Here is a 24,063-nt window from a genome sequence, read left to right on the forward strand (position 1 = left end):
GACGGTTCAGGTCCACACTGGGATGGTGACGGTTTCAGCTGGTGTCTGGGCGCCGCCTGCCGCGCTCGCTTCGCTGTCGACAGACTGTCGGATGGACGGTTCCGGGGTCAATGCTCGCTGAACGATGCTGCGCCGCCGCCGCCGCCTCGCGCTCCTCGCTTCTTACTTCCCTGATTTATTAGCCTTGTTAGCGTCCACTTTCCCGCCGACTGCACTTCCTGTCCCTCAAATTCCAAACACACAGTTGGCAGCCTGGAGTGTCGCAGCAGGAAGCGGGGGTGAAAGGTCGCGAGTGATCAGAGTCGTTGGAGAGGAAGCGAAGAAGACGACTGGACGTGAACGAGACGGACAGACGCAGCGGTTCCCGAGGCAACAACCCTATCCTGGTCAGGACTGAGTCAGAGCGGAGGCTCAGCAGGCTCGGAGGAGGACGCCAGATCACCAGAGAGCCACCCAGACCGCCTGCCTGTCTCCGGCCAGCTTTCCAGCAAGTCTGCTGGTGGTGAAGCTCCACTTCCAGGTCCGCTCCACCCAAACCGAGTTGCTCATCTCCCACTCAGGAGCGTCGGCCTGGACCTGTGAGGGGCCGAGCGCGCGTCAGGTGAGCGATCGTAGCTCGTGTCAGCGTGGTGCTGCTCCGGGGGCGGAGCTTCTGGAGGGAGTGTGTGAGTCTCCTGACTGACTGCGCTCGACGCAGGAGCCCGTCGTCTCTCAGATAATGAAGCGGCGGGTCGCCAGGGTCGACTTTTATCTTCTCGCGTCGTCGCCTTCAGACCCGCGGCACTCGTCAAATTAAAAGGGGTCAAAGGTCGACGGCGGCCCGAGAAGAAGAGTCGCGTCCAAATGGATTTTAGATGACAAGTGACCTGCCGGAGCAGCAGGAAGTTTCAGCCGCGCTCCAGCAGCTCCGGTGTCCAACTGCAGGCCCGGGGCTCCTGGAGGCCACGGCGCGTGCAACTGAAGCTGCCACATCTGCAGCACCTTCTGCTGCGGCGCCACATCCTCCTCTGTTGCTCCTGCAGCCTCACACACACACACACACACGTCTGTCTCTCTGTCCTTGTGAGGACCTCTGCTGGCCACCACCCTTTTCCCGGCCTCACCCCCTCACCCTCTGGACCCAGTTAGTTTGAAGTCTTCATCCTCATATTGAGGCTGAACCTCGTGGGACCGTGATGTTTGCTGATGACAGAGTGACCGCCGTGAGCCCAGTCAGTGAGCTCCACGCTGAGGGTCTGCATCACCGCGGCCCTGCTGAGTGGACGTGGCCCGCGGGGGACAGCGTCCTCCGTGAGTCACGCCGTCACCGTGCCGTAAACAGGAAGTGACTCAGTGAGCCTGCCAGGTCGCTGCAGTTCAGCCTTTACTGGCGCCTGAGGGTCACTGGAGCTTGTGGATCTGGATCTCCTCACTGAGTTGAGGCCCCAGTCATGTGCAGGTGACAGACCGGCCGCTCGATCTCTGACTTTCTATTAGAGCTCTGACTGATCTCTCATGCTGAAGGAACGTCTGCAACACAGACACACACACACACACACACACACACACACACACACGCGCGCACGCGCACACACACCTGTCACCTGCCCCTGAATGGAGCCGTGAGCAGCAGGTCAGTTGGCTGGACTGGCAGAGCAGATGGGTGAGGAGAGCTGCGGAGGGGTGAGGAGGGAAGGGAGGGGTGAGGATGGAGGAGGGAGGGGTGAGGAGGGAGGAGGGAGGGGTGAGGACAGGGGAGGGAGGGGTGAGGATGGAGGAGGGAGGGGTGAGGATGGAGGAGGGAGGGGTGAGGAGGGAGGAGGGAGGGGTGAGGACAGGGGAGGGAGGGGTGAGGATGGAGGAGGGAGGGGTGAGGAGGGAGGAGGGAGGGGTGAGGACAGGGGAGGGAGGGGTGAGGATGGAGGAGGGAGGGGTGAGGAGGGAGGAGGGAGGGGTGAGGACAGGGGAGGGAGGGGTGAGGATGGAGGAGGGAGGGGTGAGGACGGGGAGGGAGGGGTGAGGAAGGGGGGGGTGGGTGAAGGTGGATGGTTCCTCACAGGTCACTCCGCCATCACGCTGCTGTGACGACACCAGAGACGTCCCAGCATGTGCACGCACTCACACACACACAGACACCTCACCACTGGAACACGCAGGGCTCCAGCCACTGCGTGTGTGAAAACGACGCTCTCTCTCACACTCCACCTGCAGCTGAGACTCGGAGTAGAGCCTGGGCCGCCGTCAGCCTCAATGTGAGGCAATGAGGGGTTCAAACCCCAAACGAACTGGGTCTCAGTCTGGTCCTGGTCCAGGTGAGCCATGTGTTAGGGGGGAAGGCTGGTCCCCACAAGGACAGAGACCCAGACGTGTGTGTGAAGACAGCGTGGGTGATCTCCAGACTCTGCTGACTCAGCAGTCCAGCACATTACAGCCACCTTCAGCGCTCCAGCAGGTGAACTATCGCTCAGCCGTGCGTGCGTGCGTGTGTGTGTGTGTGTGTGAGCTATAAATCGTCTGCTGAAGAAAGAGGGCGCAGTAATGGGGGACAGATGTGGGGGCGCTGCAGATAAGGACGCACAAAGAGAGGGATGATAAGGAGGAAGAGCCGCTATTACGCGGATGATAATGTTCCGTCAGAGGAGAGTTGATGGTGGAGCGCAGAGACGCGGGAGAAGACGGAAGCCTGCGAGGACGCACGCGTGCACGTGAGCGAGCGCGCTGGAGCCTGCCGGGGAGTTTCCTGCCTCTCAGCGGAGAGAGAGGAGCCTCCAGACAGGTGCACTGGCCTCACACTGCCGGGTCCTGGCTGGAGCAGCCGCCGGCAGCAGGACGACACACACACACACACACACACACACACACTCACACTCACACACACACACACACACACACACACACACACACACACACACACACACACACACACACACACACACACACTCACACACACACACACTCACACACACTCACACACACTCACACTCACTCACACACACACACACACACACACACACACACACACACACAGCATGGCTCAGCCTGCACCGTCGCTGCGTCAGACTGAAATGTGTGTAGAGAATCATGAATTCACATCAGCTCGTGTGTGTGTGTGTGTCCAGCAGGGAAGGGTCCCACATGCATATGCATGGAAGCTGAGCTGGTGCAAGAAAAGCCCCGAGGTCTGATGGATGAGAAGAGCAACACAATCAGTTCTGCCGACGATTAGCACACCACGCCTGCGCGCACACACACGTCTGTTCTGCTGTCCCTGTGGGGACATGGTGACCCTTTCCCCGGCCTCTCCCCCAGAGCCAGGACTCTGGACCAGACTGGACCCACTTATTCTGAAGTCTTCATCCTCAAATGGAGGTTTGGACCTGTGGGGACCGGCATAGGGTCCCCACGAAGGTCCCCAGGAGGACAGTGTGTTTTCAGGAATTGGTCCCCACGAGGCAGGATAAACAGCAGCCTGCCGGGGTCTTATCTAAATGGTGGCGAGGACACGGCCCTGGGGCCACGTGAGGCCTCGGACGGGTCGAGATTCTCACAAGCCTTGGAGTCAGTGTTCAGCCAGCGCTGACATCAGCAGAAGACACCAGTTAAGCTAGAGGTCGGAGGTCGCGCGTGGCGCGTGGCCTCGGGGGCTGAGTGCTGCAGCGAGACCCTCTGCCGAGTCACTTAGCAGCACTCTATTTGTGTTGTTGTGCTCCTCATGACTTTTTCATCTGCGGCCGACGTCCGTGTCATTTCCAGTCGGCAGAAGTGCTAAAATGGCCACCGAGGCCAGTGGCGCGGACGGCAAGTGACGCAGGCCAAAATAGCTCCTAATGGCCCTGTGTCTCTGTGTGAGTGTGTGTGTGTGTGTGTGAGTGTGTGTGTGTGAGTGTGTGTGAGTGTGTGAGTGTGAGTGTGAGTGTGAGTGTGAGTGAGTGTGTGTGAGTGTGTGAGTGAGTGTGTGTGTGTGTGTGAGTGTGTGTGTGTGTGTGTGTGAGTGTGTGTGTGTGTGAGTGAGTGTGAGTGTGTGTGAGTGTGTGTGAGTGTGTGTGTGTGTGTGTGTGAGTGTGTGTGAGTGTGTGAGTGAGTGTGTGTGTGTGTGTGTGAGTGTGTGTGTGTGTGAGTGAGTGTGAGTGTGTGTGAGTGTGTGTGAGTGTGTGTGTGTGTGAGTGTGTGTGAGTGTGTGTGAGTGTGTGTGTGAGTGTGTGTGTGTGTGTTTGAGTGTGTGTGTGTGTGTGTGAGTGTGAGTGTGTGTGTGAGTGTGAGTGTGTGTGTGTGAGTGTGTGTGTGTGTGTGTGTGTGTGAGTGTGTGTGAGTGTGTGTGAGTGTGTGTGTGTGTGTGTGAGTGTGAGTGCGTGTGTGTGTGTGTGTGAGTGTGTGTGTGTGTGTGTGTGTGTGTGTGAGGTCACAGGTTCGATTCCCGCCCTGCAGCAGCCCTCAGCAGCTGCAGAGGCTGAGCAGCGGAGTTTTGAACCTTCAACCTCTGACAGGACAACAAAGCGCCACTGGGATCATTAGCGAGTCCAGACCTGACGGCAGGCGGGCTAATGAGGACCGGCCCATGACTACTGAGCCAACTGTGTGGCCCTGGAGCAAGTCACTGGGGCGTCCCTCATGGCCCCGAGGACAGCAGCGAGGTGTGGCGCCCCCTGCTGTGTTTGGGAGCACGACGGGATCTGAACTCTCCAAGACCTTCAGAGAGTGAAGAAAGAGCTGAGCCAGAGGACGCAGTGAGAGTGAGGTCCCTGCAGCCACGAGGTGCCGAGCCTGACCAGGACTCCTGAGGCTCAGTGGAGGCCCCAACGCACACGTTTCCTGGAAAACTTCCTTTGATCCTCGCAGCGACTCGCTGAGTCCAGAGGAAGAGCGGATCCTCCTCCTCCTCATGAAGACAGAAAAGAAGAGGTTTGTGTGGATCCCATGCACCAGCAGAAACAATACGACCACAAACACAACTCATTATGCAGTTTTGTATTTTAGCCTGAAGACAGCGCTGGAGACCGAAATAACTCTGACTCACGCGGGCGAACGTGCGGCCTGGTTGCCATGGCAACGAGCCAGGAGCCCATTCCTTCCTCGACAAAGTGTGTCAGCGGTGGGATGAGTTCACAACCACAACACCGGCGTGTGACGGAGGCGGGTCGGATCTGAGCAGGTGACCTGAGGCGGAGCCGAGTCAGAGGGAGTCCCCGGTGGGACTGGCAGCCTTGGAAGTGTGTGTGTGTGTGTGTGTGTGTGTGTGCCTGATGGCTGGACCCCACAAGGTCAAGCCTCAATCTGAGGATGAAGACTTCAAGATAAGTGAGTAGGTGAGGCTGGTCCCCACAAGGACGGAGAGCCAGGCGTGTGTGAGAATGTGTGATTTGGTGAGACCTAGTCTGCTATTGTGTAGCGCTGCGCTCTGACTTCAGCCTCGAGATTTGTGATTTGAAACACTTGAACACACACACGCTCAGCGACACAAAGGAAGCCAAAAATACATGGCTCAGGTTCCAGCCTGGAGAAACAGGATTGGAGGCAGCAGATAAAAACATGAGCATCTGCTTCCAACACAAAGAGAGTGGAGACGGCACGACCAACCAGTCTGCCGCCTGCGTCTCCGTGAGGACCAGGGTCTGCGGACCGCCCAGGAGCTTTGACTCGCCGCAGTGAGGAGGAGATGAGCAGCGACCTGAGGGTCCACGCCTCACGCTTCAGCTGCTCTTTAGCTCACATGAGCGAGCGAGTGAGTGTGTGTGTGTGTCCCGTCAGAGCCGTGATGAATCTGTCCAGCTCATGTGACCGGCAGGTTCAATCACCCCGCACCAGAAGTGATCACCGCGCCGGTGTTGCAGCAGGAACATTGGGCCGTGACCTCTGACCCCAAGCGTCAGTTACACAGACAAGGTGATGATTTACCTCCAGACTGTGTGTGTGTGTGTGTGTGTGAGTGAGCGTTTGCTGACGCCAGACTGGTGTCGACGCCACCCTTTCCCTCCCATAAATCATCAGTCAGCCGCAGAGCAGATCGAACAGCCGAGTGCAGCAGCAGCACGAGTCCCTGCAGTGACTCGTGAGTCTCTGTTCCAACACACAACTCACACACCGCTTCATCCACGAGTCAGTGGCTCTCTCTCACTCTCCCTCTCACTCTCTCTCTCAGGTGAGGAAGCAGCTCACCTGAGAGAGAGAGTGGGCTGACAAGAGCGCTCACATTGGCTGAAGAGTCAGAACCAGAGCCAGAACCAGAGACAGAACCTGGACCATTTCAGATCACATCTCCTTCAGCTCTCTTCAGCACCAACACATCAGGCCAACAGTCTTCGCACTGGGAGGAGGAAGATGAAGAGGAGGAGGAGGAGGAGGAGGAGGAGGAGGAAGAGGAGAGGAGGAGGAGCGATGAGGAGAGGAGAGGAGGAGGAGGAGAGAGGAAGAAGAAGAGGAGGAGGAAGGTGAGGAGGAGAGAGGAGGAGGAAGAAGAGGAGGAGGAAGGTGAGGTGGATGGTGACGAGGATGAAGACGATGAAGATGATGAAGATGACAGTAAAGGTTGAACAGCAGAAGGATGAAAGAGAGTCAAGCGAGGTCAGAGGACCAAATCTCACACACAGGTTTGTTGCACCCTCCTTGTGGGGACCTCTCCTGGCCATCACCCTTCCCCCGGCCTCTCCCCTGAACACACAGCTCACCTGAACCAGGACCCTGGACCAGACTGGAACCCAGTTAGAATCGGCTACTTTTACTGAGGTTTGAACCCTCTAAACCTTGTGGGGACCAGCCCAATCGTCCTCACAAGTAGAGCAAAACATCCGTGGTCTCACACACACACACACACATCTCTGATTGTATTTTCTGGTCTTCTCTATCTTTGTCGCTCTTTTTGTTGAGGAGATGAAGTGTCTGTCGTCATTCACTCACTCATAAAGAAACGAGGGAGGAGAGAGGAAGGGGAGGGGAGAGAGAGGAAGAGAGTGGAGGAGAGCGAGGGAAGAGAGCGAGGGAGCAGAGCGAGGGAGGAGAGATAGAGAGAGAGAGAGGAAGAGGAAGAGAGTGGAGGAGAGCGAGGGAAGAGAGCGAGGGAAGAGAGAGAGGGAAGAGAGAGAGGGAAGAGAGAGAGAGGAAGAGAGTGGAGGAGAGCGATGGAAGAGAGCGAGGGAGCAGAGATAGAGAGAGAGGGAGAGAGAGAGAGAGAGGGAGAGAGAGGGAGAGAGAGAGAGAGAGAGAGAGAGAGGAAGAGAGAGAGGTAGAGAGAGAGGTAGAGAGAGAGAGGGAGAGGAGGAGAGGTAGAGAGAGAGGTAGAGAGAGAGAGGGAGAGGAGGAGAGCGAGGGAAGAGAGCGAGGAAGGAGAGAGGAAGAGAGAGAGAGGAAGAGGAAGAGAGTGGAGGAGAGCGACAGGTTGAAGCTGGCGAGAGTGAAAGAGAGATGTGATAGTGTCAGCTGTACAGAGGAGCCACAGACGGCTCATTCATCTCCACACACTCACACACACACACACTCTCAGGCTCAGGAGCAGAGTGTGAGGAGCAGCTCCGTGCAGGTGTGTGACCTCGGTGATGATGGTGCTCCTCGGGTCACATGTCCCTCCTGCTGTGACTCACAGAGGCCCGGTGTGTGCGTTTGCATGCGCACATTTTGCCATACTTGTGAGGACATTTGTGCTGGTCCTCCCACGGTTTACAGGGTTAGAACCTCAGTCACAGTAGTCCATGGTTATGGTTTTGATGGTTAGGATCGGGGTGGAGGCTGGGGAAAGGGTTGGCCCCCACAAGGAGGGTGTGTGTGTATGTGTGTGTGTGTGTGTCGCTGCTGATCCACAGCTCAGCGTCTGTCCTCGTTCCTTCATCCTCCAAATCTCCTCAAACTTGCCGCCGGCCAGACTCCGCCTCCTGCTCTCCCTGCAGGGAACACGCAGCTGGGACCAAAGCGGAGGTTGTGAGCTGAGGTGTCACCTGTTGTGTGTGTGTGTGTGTGTGTGTTCCGAGCTGCAGCGAGTCCTGAAATGTCCCTGTGAATGAGGCTTGTTGCTGCGAGAGCGTGAGTCACGCTCAGGTCTGGAGCTGCACAGATAAAGGAAGTCGCTGGTCACGTCTGGTGCCTGGACTGGGACCCGAGCCAGAGCTTAGACAGCTGGGTGTGTGTGTGTGTGTGCGTGTGTGGTGCAGGCCTGACGCTCCAGTCCAGCCAGCAACGCCATGTCAGAGACTGAAGTGAGCTCAGAGAGGCGCTGACCACGTTCTGGCAACCCACTCCCCCCGTCTCAAAGCACCGAAAACAACCTGGCAACCCACTCCCCCAGTCTCAAAGCACCGAAAACAACCTGGCAACCCACTCCCCCCGTCTCAAAGCACCGAAAACAACCTGGCAACCCACTCCCCCAGTCTCAAAGCACCGAAAACAACCTGGCAACCCACTCCCCCAGTCTCAAAGCACCGAAAACAACCTGGCAACCCAAACACAGCAGGGGGCGCCACACCTCGCTGCTGTCCTCGGGGCCATGTTGCGTGCATGCTGGGGTCAAAGGTCACCCCCCTCCATCACAGCAGTATGACCAGTGCTCAGAACTGAGGAGACCAGGACAGACCCGGCTCATTGAAACACACACACGCACACGTCGGTCTCTCTCTGTCTTTGCGTGGAGTGGCTCTCCTGGCCATCACCCTTCCCCCAGCCTTTCCCCATAAACACACGGCTCACCTGAACCTGGAGTCTGGACCAGGAACTTGGAACCCAGTTATTTTGACGTCATCCTCACATTGAGGGTTATGACCTTGTGGGGCCCCACAAGGTCACATGATCCTCATGAGGATAGTGGTTTTATCAAGGTCCCCACAAAGCAGGACAAACACCCCCGACACACACACACACACGCTAAAAGCTTCTCAGCGTCTGCTATATTTAGCGGTGCCTGGAGGACCAGGATCCATCAGAGGATCCATCAGGCCGAGCTCCCGGCTCAGATCCACGGTCGCCTTTTGTTCAGGTCATGTGACGTGGCCACTTAATGGCAGAGTGACAGGAACTGAACAGCAGTGACCTTTGACCCCGGGACAGCCATTCACCAACGACACCCCGCCACAGTTGAGGGGTGAGTCAAGATAGGAAGTTGCACGTGTTAGCGGCGGCCTTCGGTCGCTGTGGGGTGGCGCTCCAGCACCGGCCTGACTGAGACCCGACCGGAGTGTGGTTTCCGTGAGGGGGATCCAGGAACGCTAGGCATTAGCATAGCGCTCCACGCCTCGTCACAAGACGGCGGTTGGGAAGGCTGGAAAAAAATGGCTGTCAAGCGGAGCGGGTCAGGAGCCGAGTCAGGGAACCGCAGGTCTCCCACTGAAGCCGGGCCGCGCCAGAGCCCGACCCAGGATGGGAGACCCGGAGCAGGGGAGGGGGCATCTCGGGAGAGGGTTTTCACGCCGCTGTTGGCGGCCGACGCGTGAACGCGGCGAGCTCTCCAGATCCTTCACCTCCCGAATAACCCGCAGTTGTTTTGGACCAGAATAGCGAGCCGAGCCGAGGCTATTTATAAGAGGTGCGTCCCACACGGAGCTTTTAGCTCCCCGGACGCCGCCGACCTGCTCTTCAGCTGCATCAATAAAAGAGGAGCTTGTTTGCTCCGGCTGATGAACCCTCGGCGCCGGGCCGGAGCGGACCACGCTTTCATTTGCAGGTTCATTTCGCCCGACTGGAAGGTTCAGTCAAAAAATCCAATCCTCAGAAATGAATTCCAGCCGAGGAGGAGGATGTTTTATTCATCCGACAGAAAGTTTCAGCTGCGCCTCTTTATTTGTTTCCTTCGTCTCATTAGCGTGGCATTTGCATGCGCATGGCTCCTGGAGGCGGTGGCCAGGACACGCGGAACATTACGACCACCTGCTGCGTGCGTCGGCCAGCGGAGCCGCCGCGAGGCCCGGAGCCGTGAACATGGAAGCATTGCGGCATTGTGAGGAGGAAGCGTGGACCTACCAGGCGTGTGGCCCGAGCCACCTGGTCCTCGCGTCCCACCTGTTGCTGACAGAGCCCCACCCTCTCCGCTGGTGCCCGCGCCAGGACGGGCACTGATTTATGTCCTTTAATGGAAGCCAGTGAAGAACAAATGAGTCACGACCTTCTCATGGCGAATCTCAGCTGCTGGTCCTCGCATGACAGAGGCCTGTCGCTGACTCAGCGGTCACACGGGACAGATGCTGCATCCAGGAGCAGCTGACCTCCGGCCGAAGACTTCAAAGTAACTGGGTTCCAGTGGTCCTGGTTCAGGTCAGCCGAGAGGTCCCCGCAAGGATACAGTGTGTGTCTCACTCACTCACACACAGGCTCTGAGCTATGACACACAGTCGCACACACACACACAGACAGACTCACAAACAAACCGTCTCTTTCCCGTGAACACAATCTAAAAGACACACAACCGAGAAGACCAAAGGAGAGACACACACACACACACACACAGACACACAGACACACACACACACACACACACACACACACACACACACACACACACACACACACACACACACACACACACACACACACACACACACACACACACACACACACACACACACACCCCAGGAAAGTGTGACCCTCGTCTTCTCCTCTCATGGAGCTGGAGGAACGCGGGACAACAGGAGGGGAGATTAAAGAGCAGGAGGGGGAGGGTGGGGGGACGAGCAGAAGAGACGGAAAAGGAAAGTTTCTGCCGACAAACTGTTATGTGACACCGCAGGGTGGGGGGGGGGATTTAAATTCAGGACTTCTGAACCTCGGCAGCAACACAAACTCCAGACTGTCCAGTGTGGTGCAGTGTTGGTGCGTGTTCATCGCTGCCCTCACAGTGGAGTTCAGCCGGCGTCACCGCAGGCCTCACCGGCACCCGGGTGTGAGCGCCGGCGTGCGGCAGGCGAGTGTGTTGACGTGAGTCCAGCACGCCACAGTGGGAACCGTCTGTCTCGTCACGCCGCGGCGACACCGGGGTGTGTTACCGCCGTCGGCGAATAACACCTTCATGACCGCCGGTAATTAGATTGGGAGCCGCGGCGGCGGAAAGTGAGAAATGGAAGCGTGAGCGAGCGCCAAGTGGAAGGTGGCGCACAAATGTTTTCTCCCGCGACTCGCCGTCGACAAGGAGATGGATTTTAGAGGCGCTCAGACACAAACACCCGGCAATTACCTGCCGCCCCCCCAAACACACACACACGCTCTGACATGGTAATAAGCCGGTGAGGAAGACAAAGTGACGGTGGAAGCACTTATCACGTCCACGGTGAAGAGCTACAGTAAATCCTCCGGCACACAAAAGCTGCCAGTGTTTAGAGACGGCGCCGCCGCTCTCAGCATAATGATGGCCGCCGCCAGCTGCGCCTGACATTTGCAGCGGCGGATTATTGGAGCCGAACCCGCACCTCCCAGCCGTACCCCACAACAATAGCCGAGATGGTTTCCACCCGCTGAACCGTCGCTCGACAAGCTGCGGCGCTAACCACGTCCAACACCCGTCGCTCGCCAGCGTGAGCTGCACACCGGGGGGCGGGGCTCGGTTTGGGCGTCCCAGGACACTCTTCTGTTGGGAGTCTCGCAGGCGCCTTCCTCATCTCTGACGTCATCATCGTGAGAGTGTTCCAGATCAAAGTGATTTGTTTTTCAAACTTCTTCTTTCACTCGCAGGCTTCATCTTTCGTTCTTTGTTTCCAACTTGGTCGGGATTTCTCCCTGCCCTCCATCATGAATCACCTCCGCTCACACTCGTAAAGCGCCTCGGCGACTCAACTCGGAGCACGTCTGTGAGAAGCGCGGGAGAGAGGTGGCTCATCTCCGGGCCTCCTCATTAACCCCACGTCCTTCTGAAACCGTAAATCTCTGAGGCCACGAATAAAAGCCGCGTCTGAAACATGATCTTCAGACGTCTTCTCCCGCCGGAGTGAACCACTCACTCGTTGATCAGCACTCCATCACAGTCCACCTCACAGGAGCATCGCCGGAGGTTCCTGCGCCGGAGTGGGGAAGAAGAAGAGCAAAAACAAGCAGAAAAAGGAGAGAAAAATGAAAGACAAAAAGAGGAAGCCAGAGAATGAGGGAAAGATGAAGATGACACAAGCAGGAAGGAAAAAGACAAACAACAGGAAGAGAGAGGGAGGACGGACAGTAGGGATCATACACCATATCCTGCTAAACACAACCTCCACGCTGACAGTTCTGCACCTCACCATAAACTGGATAAACCCGCGGCTCACTGGCTGCACACGTGAACACGAGGAGACGGTGACGGCGTGTGCCAGCTGTGGAGAGTGTGGTGGACTGAGCTTCACCATGGTCGTCTGAAAGTGGGGATGCCATCAACAAGTTCTAAAGACTCAAGGTCTGAGTGAACTCTTCAATAAGGCCATGGAAAACAAGCATTTTAGGAGAGACAAAGGACTGAGAGTTTGGATCATGACCTGGAGAATAGACTCTGACTCCATGATCACTTATGGAGATACAGCAGACGGCTCCATTTCACCCCTAAATCAAACGACCTGGTTCCATGAGAGACACTTGGTTAACTATTGTATTTAGACATAAACAAATCATCAGGAAGGACTGAGGAGGAGGAGTGAAGAGAGGAGCCCAGGAAGAGGAGGAGCAGGGGAGCCGATCTGCCCCTCCCTCTCCCTCTCTCTCCCTCTCCCTCTCTCTCCATGACATCACTCATCTCTCCATCTCTGGAGCGAACCGTTCATCCCTTCACACTGGACACTGCTGGGCAGCACAGCAACCTGTGGCCCAGCACGGCCTCTAGATCTGGAGGCTCCAGCGGGCGCCGCGCCGACTCGCTGCTCATTTGGCAGCGAGTGGCGGAGCAAAGCTTCTTTAGATGAACTCAGTCCAGTTCTCATTTCCACGCCACATAAGAGGCTTGGGGCATGTGCCGCTGCTCATCCCCTCACACGCAAACAAAACCTCGCACCGCTGACACACTTAGGACTCGCGGTAGACGGAGACAGGCCCCACCCCCACTGTGGCAAGACCTGTCAACATCCAGTCCAGAAAAAAGATGACAATAAAACAACTGACAACCAACAAAAAAACCCTCTGAACTCAAACCTCAGGAAAAACCCGAGTGGAACGTCGCTAAAAATAGAGCAGAACCCAAACATAAAGAGCATCTGGGACAGAAGCAGGCGCCGCTCTCCAGGAGCGGTTCCCGGCGCACCAGGGTCTGGTCAGTGGGAGGAAACCAGAGTCCCGCGGGCAGCCACCAGGAAGGGTCTCATGCTGTCTGCACTTCAGCTGCATTAGCGAGCGACAGGCAACCACAAGGCGCCGCCCCCTGGTGGGCGGGGAGTGACGTCGCAGGGTGCTCCAGCGAGCGTGTGCTTGACTCGCCGCATCATGTCACAGACTTGCAGGCTCAGACTCGTGTTGACGTCACGACAACAAGTCCGCCTCACCCCAGTCGCACCAGGTGACCAGCAGCTGCAGCAGCACATGAGCGCGTGGACGGCGTTTCCGGAGAGGTTCACGCAGGACACACGCCATCCTTGTGGGGACCTCTCCTGGCCATCAGCCTTTCCCCAGACGCTGCCCATCCAAAACACAGGGGTCACCTGAACCAGGATGGACACCCAGTTCGTCTGAAGTCTTCAGGCTCAACCTGGTGGGTCCAGCAAAAACGTCCCCCCAAGACAGTGTGTTTAGAAGAACTGGTATAGCACACACACAGCCAGCCAGGAGACCGGGGTCTGACACACTGACCCACCTCCAGCTGGATCAAAGGCAGCAGTGGAGTCCACACACACACGTCCTGCACGTCCCTGGATCAGATCAAACGGAGCACGGCCCCTCCAACACACACACACACACACAGACAGACAGACAGACAGGGAGGGAGGGAGGGAGAGCCACACACACCCTGACACACCTGTGTACATCAAAGGCGTCACACTGAGCGCACACCTGGAGGAGGCACACACACCACACACACACGTCAACGTACACAACTTTGCTGCTGCGAACAATCGCACACGTCCAAGTCAAGAAACCCGACCCCACACAACTGGTCACACACACACACGTGGATGGAGTCCCTTCATCGCTGACATCACCGTCACTGACCATGTGACTTGTGCTCAGTTCATCAGTGAGAGGCTGCTCAGACTGTGAGTCACTGGAGGGTTGCTAGCTTGGATCCCAGCGCTGCCGGACACCAGTGTGTGTGAGGAGAAGACCAAACTCTGGACCAACCAGGAGCTGCCTTGCTCTAGGGTCCAAGCCTCTGGCTCAGCTCAACTCCCAAAGCTTCCCTGGGAAGAGCAGTGGCCGGGGTCAACCAGGACCCGGCGGGGGTCAGAACACACACAGCCCAGATACCAGACACGGGTCTGGCCCGTGAGCCTGCTGTGGACCGACGCCGAACCATCATCTCCATCAGGAGCCCGGCTCGAGTCAGCGGACGGTTGAACCGGTGACCACGGCGACAGATCTCACGAGGGGCCGCGGGACTCATCGCACTCGCCCTCCGCTGCACCTCCTCTGGTCGTCGGAGGGATGTTTTATTTATCAAACACACACACACACACAACATCCCCGCCCCCCGTCGTCGCCGCCGCCACGTCAGAATGTGAAAATAATTTGGCTTCAGTGCGAAACTCCCCGCAGCAATTACACGTCCACAAAGGAGCGAGCTGGAATGAGCAGCGACAGCGTGTTCTGCAACAGCTTGATTCCTGCTCTGACTCGTGACTCACTCCAGGCTGTTTATTAACTGGCGGCACAAACTGAAACGCTGTGTGTCACGGCGGCTTCCGCAGGATGGCGGTTTGACCAGCAGCCCGTCCGTCGACACCTCCACTCAAGAGACGACGAGTTGGCCAACCGAGTGGTTTATGTAGTCGCAAGTTAGTCGACCAGCAGGACCAGACAGTCGAGCGACTCGCCCCCTTAACTGGACTCTCTCTGAGTCGGACTCCATGACCTGGATAATGCAGCTAATAGCTGGACTCAGCTAGCATGTAGCCAGTAGCTGGGCTGAGCTAGCATGTAGCCTGTAGCTAGACTGAGCTAACATGTAGCCAGTAGCTGGGCTGAGCTAGCATGTAGCCAGTAGCTGGACTGAGCTAGCATGTAGCCTGTCGTGGGACTGAGCTAACATGTAGCCAGTAGCTAGGCAGAGCTAGCATGTAGCCAGTAGCTGGACTGAGCTAGCATATAGCCAGTAGCTAGGCAGAGCTAGCATGTAGCTAGTAGCTGGACTGAGCTAGCATATAGCCAGTAGCTAGGCAGAGCTAGCATGTAGCCAGTAGCTGGACTGAGCTAGCATGTAGCCTGTAGCGGGACTGAGCTAGCATATAGCCAGTAGCTAGGCAGAGCTAGCATGTAGCCAGTAGCTGGACTGAGCTAGCATATAGCCAGTAGCTAGGCAGAGCTAGCATGTAGCTAGTAGCTGGACTGAGCTAGCATGTAGCCAGTAGCTGAGATATGAGCAGACTGATGTGTGGCTGCAGGAGCTTCAGTAAAACTCTGAGACTCATCACGTCGAATCACCTTCATGTTCATCCTTTACACTGAACTGAACAGCGTGAAACCATCCAACCAGCTGGGAGCACGTGAAGATGCTCTGCCCCCGACTGAGTCACGTCCCTCCTCAGGGACTCGACCGCTCAGACTGACGAGTCGCAACAACAGGTCCACCACTTCTTCAGACATCAGCCAGGAGTGTGGGAGGTCACGTGACCGGGACACGTGAGAGGCCGCGGCCCAGACCAGGAACAAAACCAAGCAGAAGCGGGACCGCGGGCGCCAAAGCGGGAGAGCGAGTGGCGCGGCGGCAGGTCGGGAGCCACAGGATTTCAGCGACGAACGCCACCAGTGGTGGACCAGGACTCGCTGCAAAGACTTCAGACGCGCCTCACAGACGAGACCAGATCCGGTCCTGCCGGGCCTCGGAGGACGCAGGGGATCAAACACCAGCGGGGCCACGCAGGAAGGACAAGCTCCTCCCACAGATGAGGAGAAGAGCCGCAGAACAGGAGGGGATCAAACCGCAGCGCCGCAGGAGGCGAAACGCTTCGGTCCACGTCTGAAAGTGTGTCACTTCTCCACGGCTGGTTTGTTTGCCAGCACTCTGGCGACCGCCCACGCGCTTCGCTCCTCTCCCGAGTCTCGCTGCTGCAGCGAGTCCCAGCCGAGTCAGCGTACCGGAGCGGCTGGAGTCGCGGCTGAGAATCGCCTCCACACAAACCTTCCCGGTCCTGAAGTTCTCCGCTCTGGCTCAGGGACGAACTGGGAGCCCAGAAACAGATGAACTCCACACTGAGCCGTGCCTGCGCGGACACACACACGCACAGTTACTTTCCATTCGGGGACTTCTATTCGACGGCTGCCACTTCTTCTGCCGTCAGACTGATGGAGCGCAGGCCTCCACCCGACACACACACACATGCGCGCGGGCGCGTTGTCAGGTGCCGATGGAAGCGCAGTGATTTGTTTCTCCTGACAGACAGGAAATAAGGGAGTCCAGGGAGCTGACTTCCTCTGGGTCCTGACTGACCTGACATCCATCACACACACACTGCTCCGAGTGGCTCGCCGTCACAGAGGCGTCTGTTTCCATCAGGCTGGAGCTCCGCCTCCTCACCCTTGGCCTCCATGTTGTGGCCCGACTCACGACTCCTCCAGGGGCCTGACCGGAGGTGGGGACCCCGAGGAGGTGTTGTGATGCGGATGAGCTTTCCACGGCGATGGAGACACTGTGGCGCCTGGTGTCCGCTCCACACACACGAGCCACTCCTCAAAGATGTTGGGAGACATGTCCACCACACAGACGGTTCCAGGAACTGGACCCACCTGGCGGCAGGTTCCACCACTGACGGCTCACTGCCGCGGCCCAGGTGTTCAGAGGAACGGCCTCCATGTCCGGTGCGTAGGGCGCCGCACCTGCAGCACCTGACTCTCTCCCAGACAGCACTGCTCAGCTCTGACTCTTCAGCCAGAGCAGGCCACACAGCAACGCTGACACGGGCCGAGCTCAGCTCCACCCTGGGGAGGAGGAGAGGGGAGGTGTGTGTGTGTGTGTGGGGGGGGGAGACTCCAACGCTGCCACCACTTCAACCCTAAAATGAATCGATGAGCTCATTTAAATGAGCTCCAGAGAGCAGACTGGGCTCAGAGCAGTGATGAGGCTGTGGGCATCGATCCACTGGGGGGGTCAGCGGGATCAACCTTGACTCATGAATTTCATCCTTTCCAGCCCAAACCAAGGCTGATTAACTGCTCTTAATCAATCACCCCACCCCCCTCCGCCCCACATTCACCTGCAGCTCACGAGTCAGAGACACTTCATCCATCATCGGCACCAGAGCGCAGTTACTGCTGAGACTCGCTGAGGGCTGAGTCATACAAGTCGTAAGAGGCCAGTCAGCGAGTCCCTCCAGGCTGGAGTCAAGTCACCACAGGCTTGTCTCACTGACTCATTCTCCCAGTGTGTGACTCCCTCCGTGGCCTTGATGCTGCCTCTCCTCAACACGGCCTCCTGCTGCCTTTGTTCCCCGCCGGCAGAGAACCATGTGACGCTGCGGGTCAGCGGCAGGTGAGGACCGTGGGACGGAGGTGAGGGGGGGGGAATGGGACTCGAGAGCCACTGGTGACGACGCAGTCATGTTGTCATCGTGGATTGAGCTGTGGCCGCAGCCGCGTCTCTGGCCTCTCACTTTCTCCTCAGCTATTTCACACACAGCTCCGCCGACCTCTGACTCACATTCCACAGACCCCACCCCTCCCACACCCCACACCCCCCATTCAGAGCCTAACTTGGCCCCCGACCATCTGTGACCCACAGGCCTGTGTCACTCAGTCTGAGCCTCTTCCCACACCCACCTCTCTGTCCTGGTGGGGACCTCCCCTGGCCGTCACCCTTTCCCCAGCCTCCCCCCCTGAACCAGGACTCTGGACCCAGTTATTTTGAACTTTCACCCTCCAGCTGAGGCTGCACCTCGTGGGGACCAACAAAATGGCCTCACAAGTCGGTGTTTCTTCCCCAAAATTGCACCTCACCGGGAGAGATGTGCTTAAGCACACACACACGCACACACCTCCTCGCACGCACACTCTTTCGCTCACGCACCAGCTCCCCCCACCCCCCCAACCGCACACACCAATCACCCCCCAATCAGCCCAGCACAACCCCCAAACACCCCCCCCGCACACACCTCCTCGCACGCACACTCTTTCGCTCACGCACCAGCTCCAGGAGAAATTGCGTGTAAACGCGAGTCAGTCGCATCACGCCGTTTCCGCCAAACGCCTTTGCTGAAGAATCGATATCTCATCACGTCTGACTTATTTTCTGTCGCTGTGTGCAACAATTACTCCTCATAGTTCCCCCCCTCCCCCCCAGACACCTGCCGGAGCGATCCATCCAGTCATGCATGAAACATGACTTGTTTGTGCAGACAAGCGGGTCACAACAGCGGGATTATCATCGGGTCATCCAGCGTCATCACCATGTCATTATCATGCGAGCAGATTACAGCTCCTACCTTGAGCGTGCAACATGTGGCAGCAGCCGAGCAGCAGCAGCAGCAGCGGCGGCGGCGGCGGCGGCAGCAGGAGGAGGCGCCACCTCACGCCGGTCCCGGGGCCACACACCATCTTCTCCGCGTCCCGAGCTCCCAAACTGTCCAAACTCGGAGGAGTCGGTGGGGGGCGGGGCAGGGGGGTCCGCTCCTGTAATCCGCTTCACGGTGCAGCCGCGCGGCGATCCGCCGGGCGACACCTCATTTCCATGAACAGACGAGCGAGAGTGGTCGGCTCCCGGGCGGCAGCCCCGGCTCTGCTGCTCCGGAGACGCAGACTGCCTCGCTCCAAACCAATCCTGGAACTGACTCCGGGAAATCCTCGGTGTTTATGTCCGCAAACCAGACTGGGGGGAGGAGGGGGCGGGGGGGAAAGCCTGGACACCGGAGACGCGAAGTTACGGTCGAGTCGAGTTTCAGCAGCCGCCCGAGGCTCCGTCCGCGCGGGAACTTCCGCCCGCCACGCGCGCCGCTTCGGTCCGTCCTCCGGGCTCCGCCGGGGGGAATCCGCCGGGGAAGAGGCAGAAGTGGGGCGGCGGTGTCGGCGCCGCTGGAGCTCCGGAGCCGAGAGAAGCGACGCGGCGCAGCACCTGCCACACACTCGGAGGAGGAGGAGCGAGAGACGGGCAGAGGGGTCCGGCTCCGCGGCTGCAGCTCCGACACCGCGCACGGAGCTCCGGTCTCGCTTCGGCTCTGGAGGCAGGTGTCTGACGGGGCACGTCACTTCCACCCTCTCGCGTCCAAACTCCGAACTAACTTCGCTCCGGAGCATCCCTCGCAGCTGATTGGCCGCCGCAGCTCCCTCCGCCACTCCGATTGGACGTGTTTGTCAAAGGGGCGGAGCAAGAAGCCAGCACAGGAGCGCGGTCAACAGCGACCCTCGGCGAGTCACTCAGCGCGCGCGCCTGAGCAGCCAAACACTGGTCTGCGGGGAGTCACAGTCAGCGGCTGAGACTCAGCCCAGGAGCCGCTCTGCTCCGGGGCCAGGCCCCGGACCTCTACAGGCACATGTGGAGCTGTGTACAGCGGCTGCTGCCCCCGCGTCCCCGCCATCATGAGAGGAAGAACACACACACACACCAGCGTGAAGGAGTGTGTGTCTGTGTGTGTGTGTGCTCGTTTGTGAGTGATGACGTTCCTGCCTAATTGTGTTTTTGTCGAAGCAGCAAAAACAATCCGAAATTTTAATTACAGACAAAGTAAACAACAACATTCTTCAGATTCACGATTCACACAAGCATCCTTTGATTTGAAGGAGAGAGGGAACATGAGGAGAGGAGAGAGGGAACATGAGGAGAGGAGGGAACATGAGGAGAGGAGAGAGGGAACATGAGGAGAGGAGGGAACATGAGGAGAGGAGGGAACATGAGGAGAGGAGGGAACATGAGGAGAGGAGAGAGGGAACATGAGGAGAGGAGAGAGGGAACATGAGGAGAGAGGGAACATGAGGAGAGGAGAGAGGGAACATGAGGAGAGGAGAGAGAGAACATGAGGAGAGGAGAGAGGGAACATGAGGAGAGGAGGGAACATGAGGAGAGGAGGGAACATGAGGAGAGGAGAGAGGGAACATGAGGAGAGGAGAGAGGGAACATGAGGAGAGGAGAGAGGGAACATGAGGAGAGGAGAGAGGGAACATGAGGAGAGAGGGAACATGAGGAGAGGAGAGAGGGAACATGAGGAGTGAGGGAACATAAGGAGAGGAGAGAGGGAACATGAGGAGAGGAGTGAGGGAACATAAGGAGAGGAGAGAGGGAACATGAGGAGAGAGGGAACATGAGGAGAGGAGGGAACATGAGGAGAGAGGGAACATGAGGAGAGGAGAGAGGGAACATGAGGAGAGGAGGGAACATGAGGAGAGGAGAGAGGGAACATGAGGAGAGAGGGAACATGAGGAGAGGAGAGAGGGAACATGAGGAGAGGAGAGAGGGAACATGAGGAGAGGAGAGAGGGAACATGAGAAGAGGAGAGAGGGAACATGAGGAGAGGAGAGAGGGAACATGAGGAGAGGAGTGAGGGAACATGAGGAGAGGAGTGAGGGAACATAAGGAGAGGAGAGAGGGAACATGAGGAGAGGAGAGAGGGAACACGAGGAGAGGAGTGAGGGAACATGAGAAGAGGAGAGAGGGAACATGAGGAGAGGAGAGAGGGAACATGAGGAGAGGAGTGAGGGAACATAAGGAGAGGAGAGAGGGAACATGAGGAGAGGAGAGAGGGAACATGAGGAGAGGAGTGAGGGAACATAAGGAGAGGAGAGAGGGAACATGAGGAGAGGAGGGAACATGAGGAGAGGAGAGAGGGAACATGAGGAGAGGAGAGAGGGAACATGAGGAGAGAGGGAACATGAGAAGAGGAGAGAGGGAACATGAGGAGAGGAGAGAGGGAACATGAGGAGAGGAGTGAGGGAACATAAGGAGAGGAGAGAGGGAACATGGGGAGAGGAGGGAACATGAGGAGAGGAGAGAGGGAACATGAGGAGAGGAGAGAGGGAACATGAGGAGAGAGGGAACATGAGGAGAGGAGTGAGGGAACATAAGGAGAGGAGAGAGGGAACATGAGGAGAGGAGTGAGGGAACATGAGGAGAGAGGGAACATGAGGAGAGGAGTGAGGGAACATAAGGAGAGGAGAGAGGGAACATGAGGAGAGGAGTGAGGGAACATAAGGAGAGGAGAGAGGGAACATGAGGAGAGAGGGAACATGAGGAGAGGAGGGAACATGAGGAGAGAGGGAACATGAGGAGAGGAGGGAACATGAGGAGAGGAGAGAGGGAACATGAGGAGAGGAGGGAACATGAGGAGAGGAGAGAGGGAACATGAGAAGAGGAGAGAGGGAACATGAGGAGAGGAGGGAACATGAGAAGCGGAGAGAGGGAACATGAGGAGAGGAGGGAACATGAGGAGAGGAGAGAGGGAACATGAGGGGAGGAGAGAGGGAACATGAGGAGAGGAGGGAACATGAGGAGAGGAGAGAGGGAACATGAGGGGAGGAGAGAGGGAACATGAGAAGAGGAGAGAGGGAACATGAGGAGAGGAGGGAACATGAGAAGAGGAGAGAGGGAACATGAGGAGAGAGGGAACATGAGGAGAGGAGAGAGGGAACATGAGGAGAGGAGAGAGGGAACATGAGGAGAGGAGGGAACATGAGGAGAGGAGAGAGGGAACATGAGGAGAGGAGGGAACATGAGGAGAGGAGAGAGGGAACATGAGAAGAGGAGAGAGGGAACATGAGGAGAGGAGGGAACATGACAAGCGGAGAGAGGGAACATGAGGAGAGGAGGGAACATGAGGAGAGGAGAGAGGGAACATGAGGGGAGGAGAGAGGGAACATGAGGAGAGGAGGGAACATGAGGAGAGGAGAGAGGGAACATGAGGGGAGGAGAGAGGGAACATGAGAAGAGGAGAGAGGGAACATGAGGAGAGGAGGGAACATGAGAAGAGGAGAGAGGGAACATGAGGAGAGAGGGAACATGAGGAGAGGAGAGAGGGAACATGAGGAGAGGAGGGAACATGAGAAGAGGAGAGAGGGAACATGAGGAGAGAGGGAACATGAGAAGAGGAGAGAGGGAACATGAGGAGAGGAGAGAGGGAACATGAGGAGAGGAGTGAGGGAACATAAGGAGAGGAGAGAGGGAACATGAGGAGAGGAGGGAACATGAGGAGAGGAGAGAGGGAACACGAGGAGAGGAGAGAGGGAACATGAGGAGAGGAGAGAGGGAACATGAGGAGAGAAGAGAGGGAACATGAGGAGAGGAGGGAACATGAGGAGAGGAGAGAGGGAACATGAGGAGAGAGGGAACATGAGGAGAGGAGTGAGGGAACATAAGGAGAGGAGAGAGGGAACATGAGGAGAGGAGGGAACATGAGGAGTGAGGGAACATGAGGAGAGGAGGGAACATGAGGAGAGGAGGGAACATTAGGGGAGAGGGAACATGAGGAGAGGAGAGAGGGAACATGAGGAGAGGAGAGAGAGAACATGAGGAGAGAAGAGAGGGAACATGAGGAGAGGAGGGAACATGAGGAGAGAGGGAACATGAGGAGAGGAGGGAACATGAGGAGTGAGGGAACATGAGAAGAGGAGAGAGGGAACATGAGGAGAGGAGTGAGGGAACATGAGGAGAGGAGTGAGGGAACATGAGGAGAGAAGAGAGGGAACATGAGGAGAGGAGGGAACATGAGGAGAGGAGGGAACATGAGAAGAGGAGAGAGGGAACATGAGGAGAGGAGAGAGGGAACATGAGGAGAGGAGTGAGGGAACATGAGGAGAGGAGAGAGGGAACATGAGGAGAGGAGAGAGGGAACATGAGGAGAGGAGAGAGGGAACATGAGGAGAGAAGAGAGGGAACATTAGGAGAGGAGAGAGGGAACATGAGGAGAGGAGAGAGGGAACATGAGGAGAGGAGGGAACATGAGGAGAGGAGAGAGGGAACATGAGGAGAGGAGAGAGGGAACACGAGGAGAGAGGGAACATGAGGAGAGGAGTGAGGGAACATGAGGAGAGGAGAGAGGGAACATGAGGAGAGGAGAGAGGGAACATGAGGAGAGGAGAGAGGGAACATGAGGAGAGGAGGGAACATGAGGAGAGGAGAGAGAGAACATGAGGAGAGGAGAGAGGGAACATGAGGAGAGGAGAGAGGGAACATGAGGAGTGAGGGAACATGAGGAGAGGAGAGTGGGAACATGAGGAGAGGAGGGAACATGAGGAGAGGAGGGAACATGAGGAGAGGAGGGAACATGAGCAGAGAAGAGAGGGAACATGAGGAGAGGAGTGAGGGAACATGAGGAGAGAGGGAACATGAGGAGAGAAGAGAGGGAACATGAGGAGAGGAGTGAGGGAACATGAGGAGAGGAGTGAGGGAACATGAGGAGAGGAGGGAACATGAGGAGAGGAGTGAGGGAACATGAGAAGAGGAGAGAGGGAACATGAGGAGAGGAGAGAGGGAACATGAGGAGAGGAGTGAGGGAACATGAGGAGAGGAGAGAGGGAACATGAGGAGAGGAGGGAACATGAGGAGAGGAGAGAGGGAACATGAGGAGAGGAGAGAGGGAACATGAGGAGAGAAGAGAGGGAACATTAGGAGAGGAGAGAGGGAACATGAGGAGAGGAGAGAGGGAACATGAGGAGAGGAGGGAACATGAGGAGAGGAGAGAGGGAACATGAGGAGAGGAGAGAGGGAACATGAGGAGAGGAGAGAAGGAACATGAGGAGAGGAGAGAGGGAACATGAGGAGAGGAGTGAGGGAACATAAGGAGAGGAGAGAGGGAACATGAGGAGAGGAGAGAGGGAACATGAGGAGAGGAGTGAGGGAACATAAGGAGAGGAGAGAGGGAACATGAGGAGAGGAGGGAACATGAGGAGAGGAGAGAGGGAACATGAGGAGAGGAGAGAGGGAACATGAGGAGAGAGGGAACATGAGAAGAGGAGAGAGGGAACATGAGGAGAGGAGAGAGGGAACATGAGGAGAGGAGTGAGGGAACATAAGGAGAGGAGAGAGGGAACATGAGGAGAGGAGGGAACATGAGGAGAGGAGAGAGGGAACATGAGGAGAGGAGAGAGGGAACATGAGGAGAG

At 57.3% G+C, this 24,063-nt stretch overlaps 1 protein-coding gene across 1 annotated transcript in view; it reads right to left on the reverse strand.

The window, feature by feature from the left end:
• LOC128751758 (protein sidekick-1-like) overlaps positions 1–19,215 on the reverse strand; it is a 51,089-nt gene extending 31,874 nt beyond the window's left edge. The window contains exon 1 of the mRNA XM_053852949.1: positions 18,462–19,215. Within this exon, the coding sequence (XP_053708924.1) occupies positions 18,462–18,573 (112 nt within the window). The 5' untranslated portion in view covers positions 18,574–19,215. The remainder of the gene's footprint in view (positions 1–18,461) is intronic.
• Positions 19,216–24,063: the final 4,848 nt, after the last annotated feature.

Source organism: Synchiropus splendidus, unplaced genomic scaffold (genome assembly GCF_027744825.2).
Source record: "Synchiropus splendidus isolate RoL2022-P1 unplaced genomic scaffold, RoL_Sspl_1.0 HiC_scaffold_37, whole genome shotgun sequence".
In the NCBI taxonomy this organism is placed as follows: Eukaryota; Metazoa; Chordata; class Actinopteri; order Syngnathiformes; family Callionymidae; genus Synchiropus; species Synchiropus splendidus.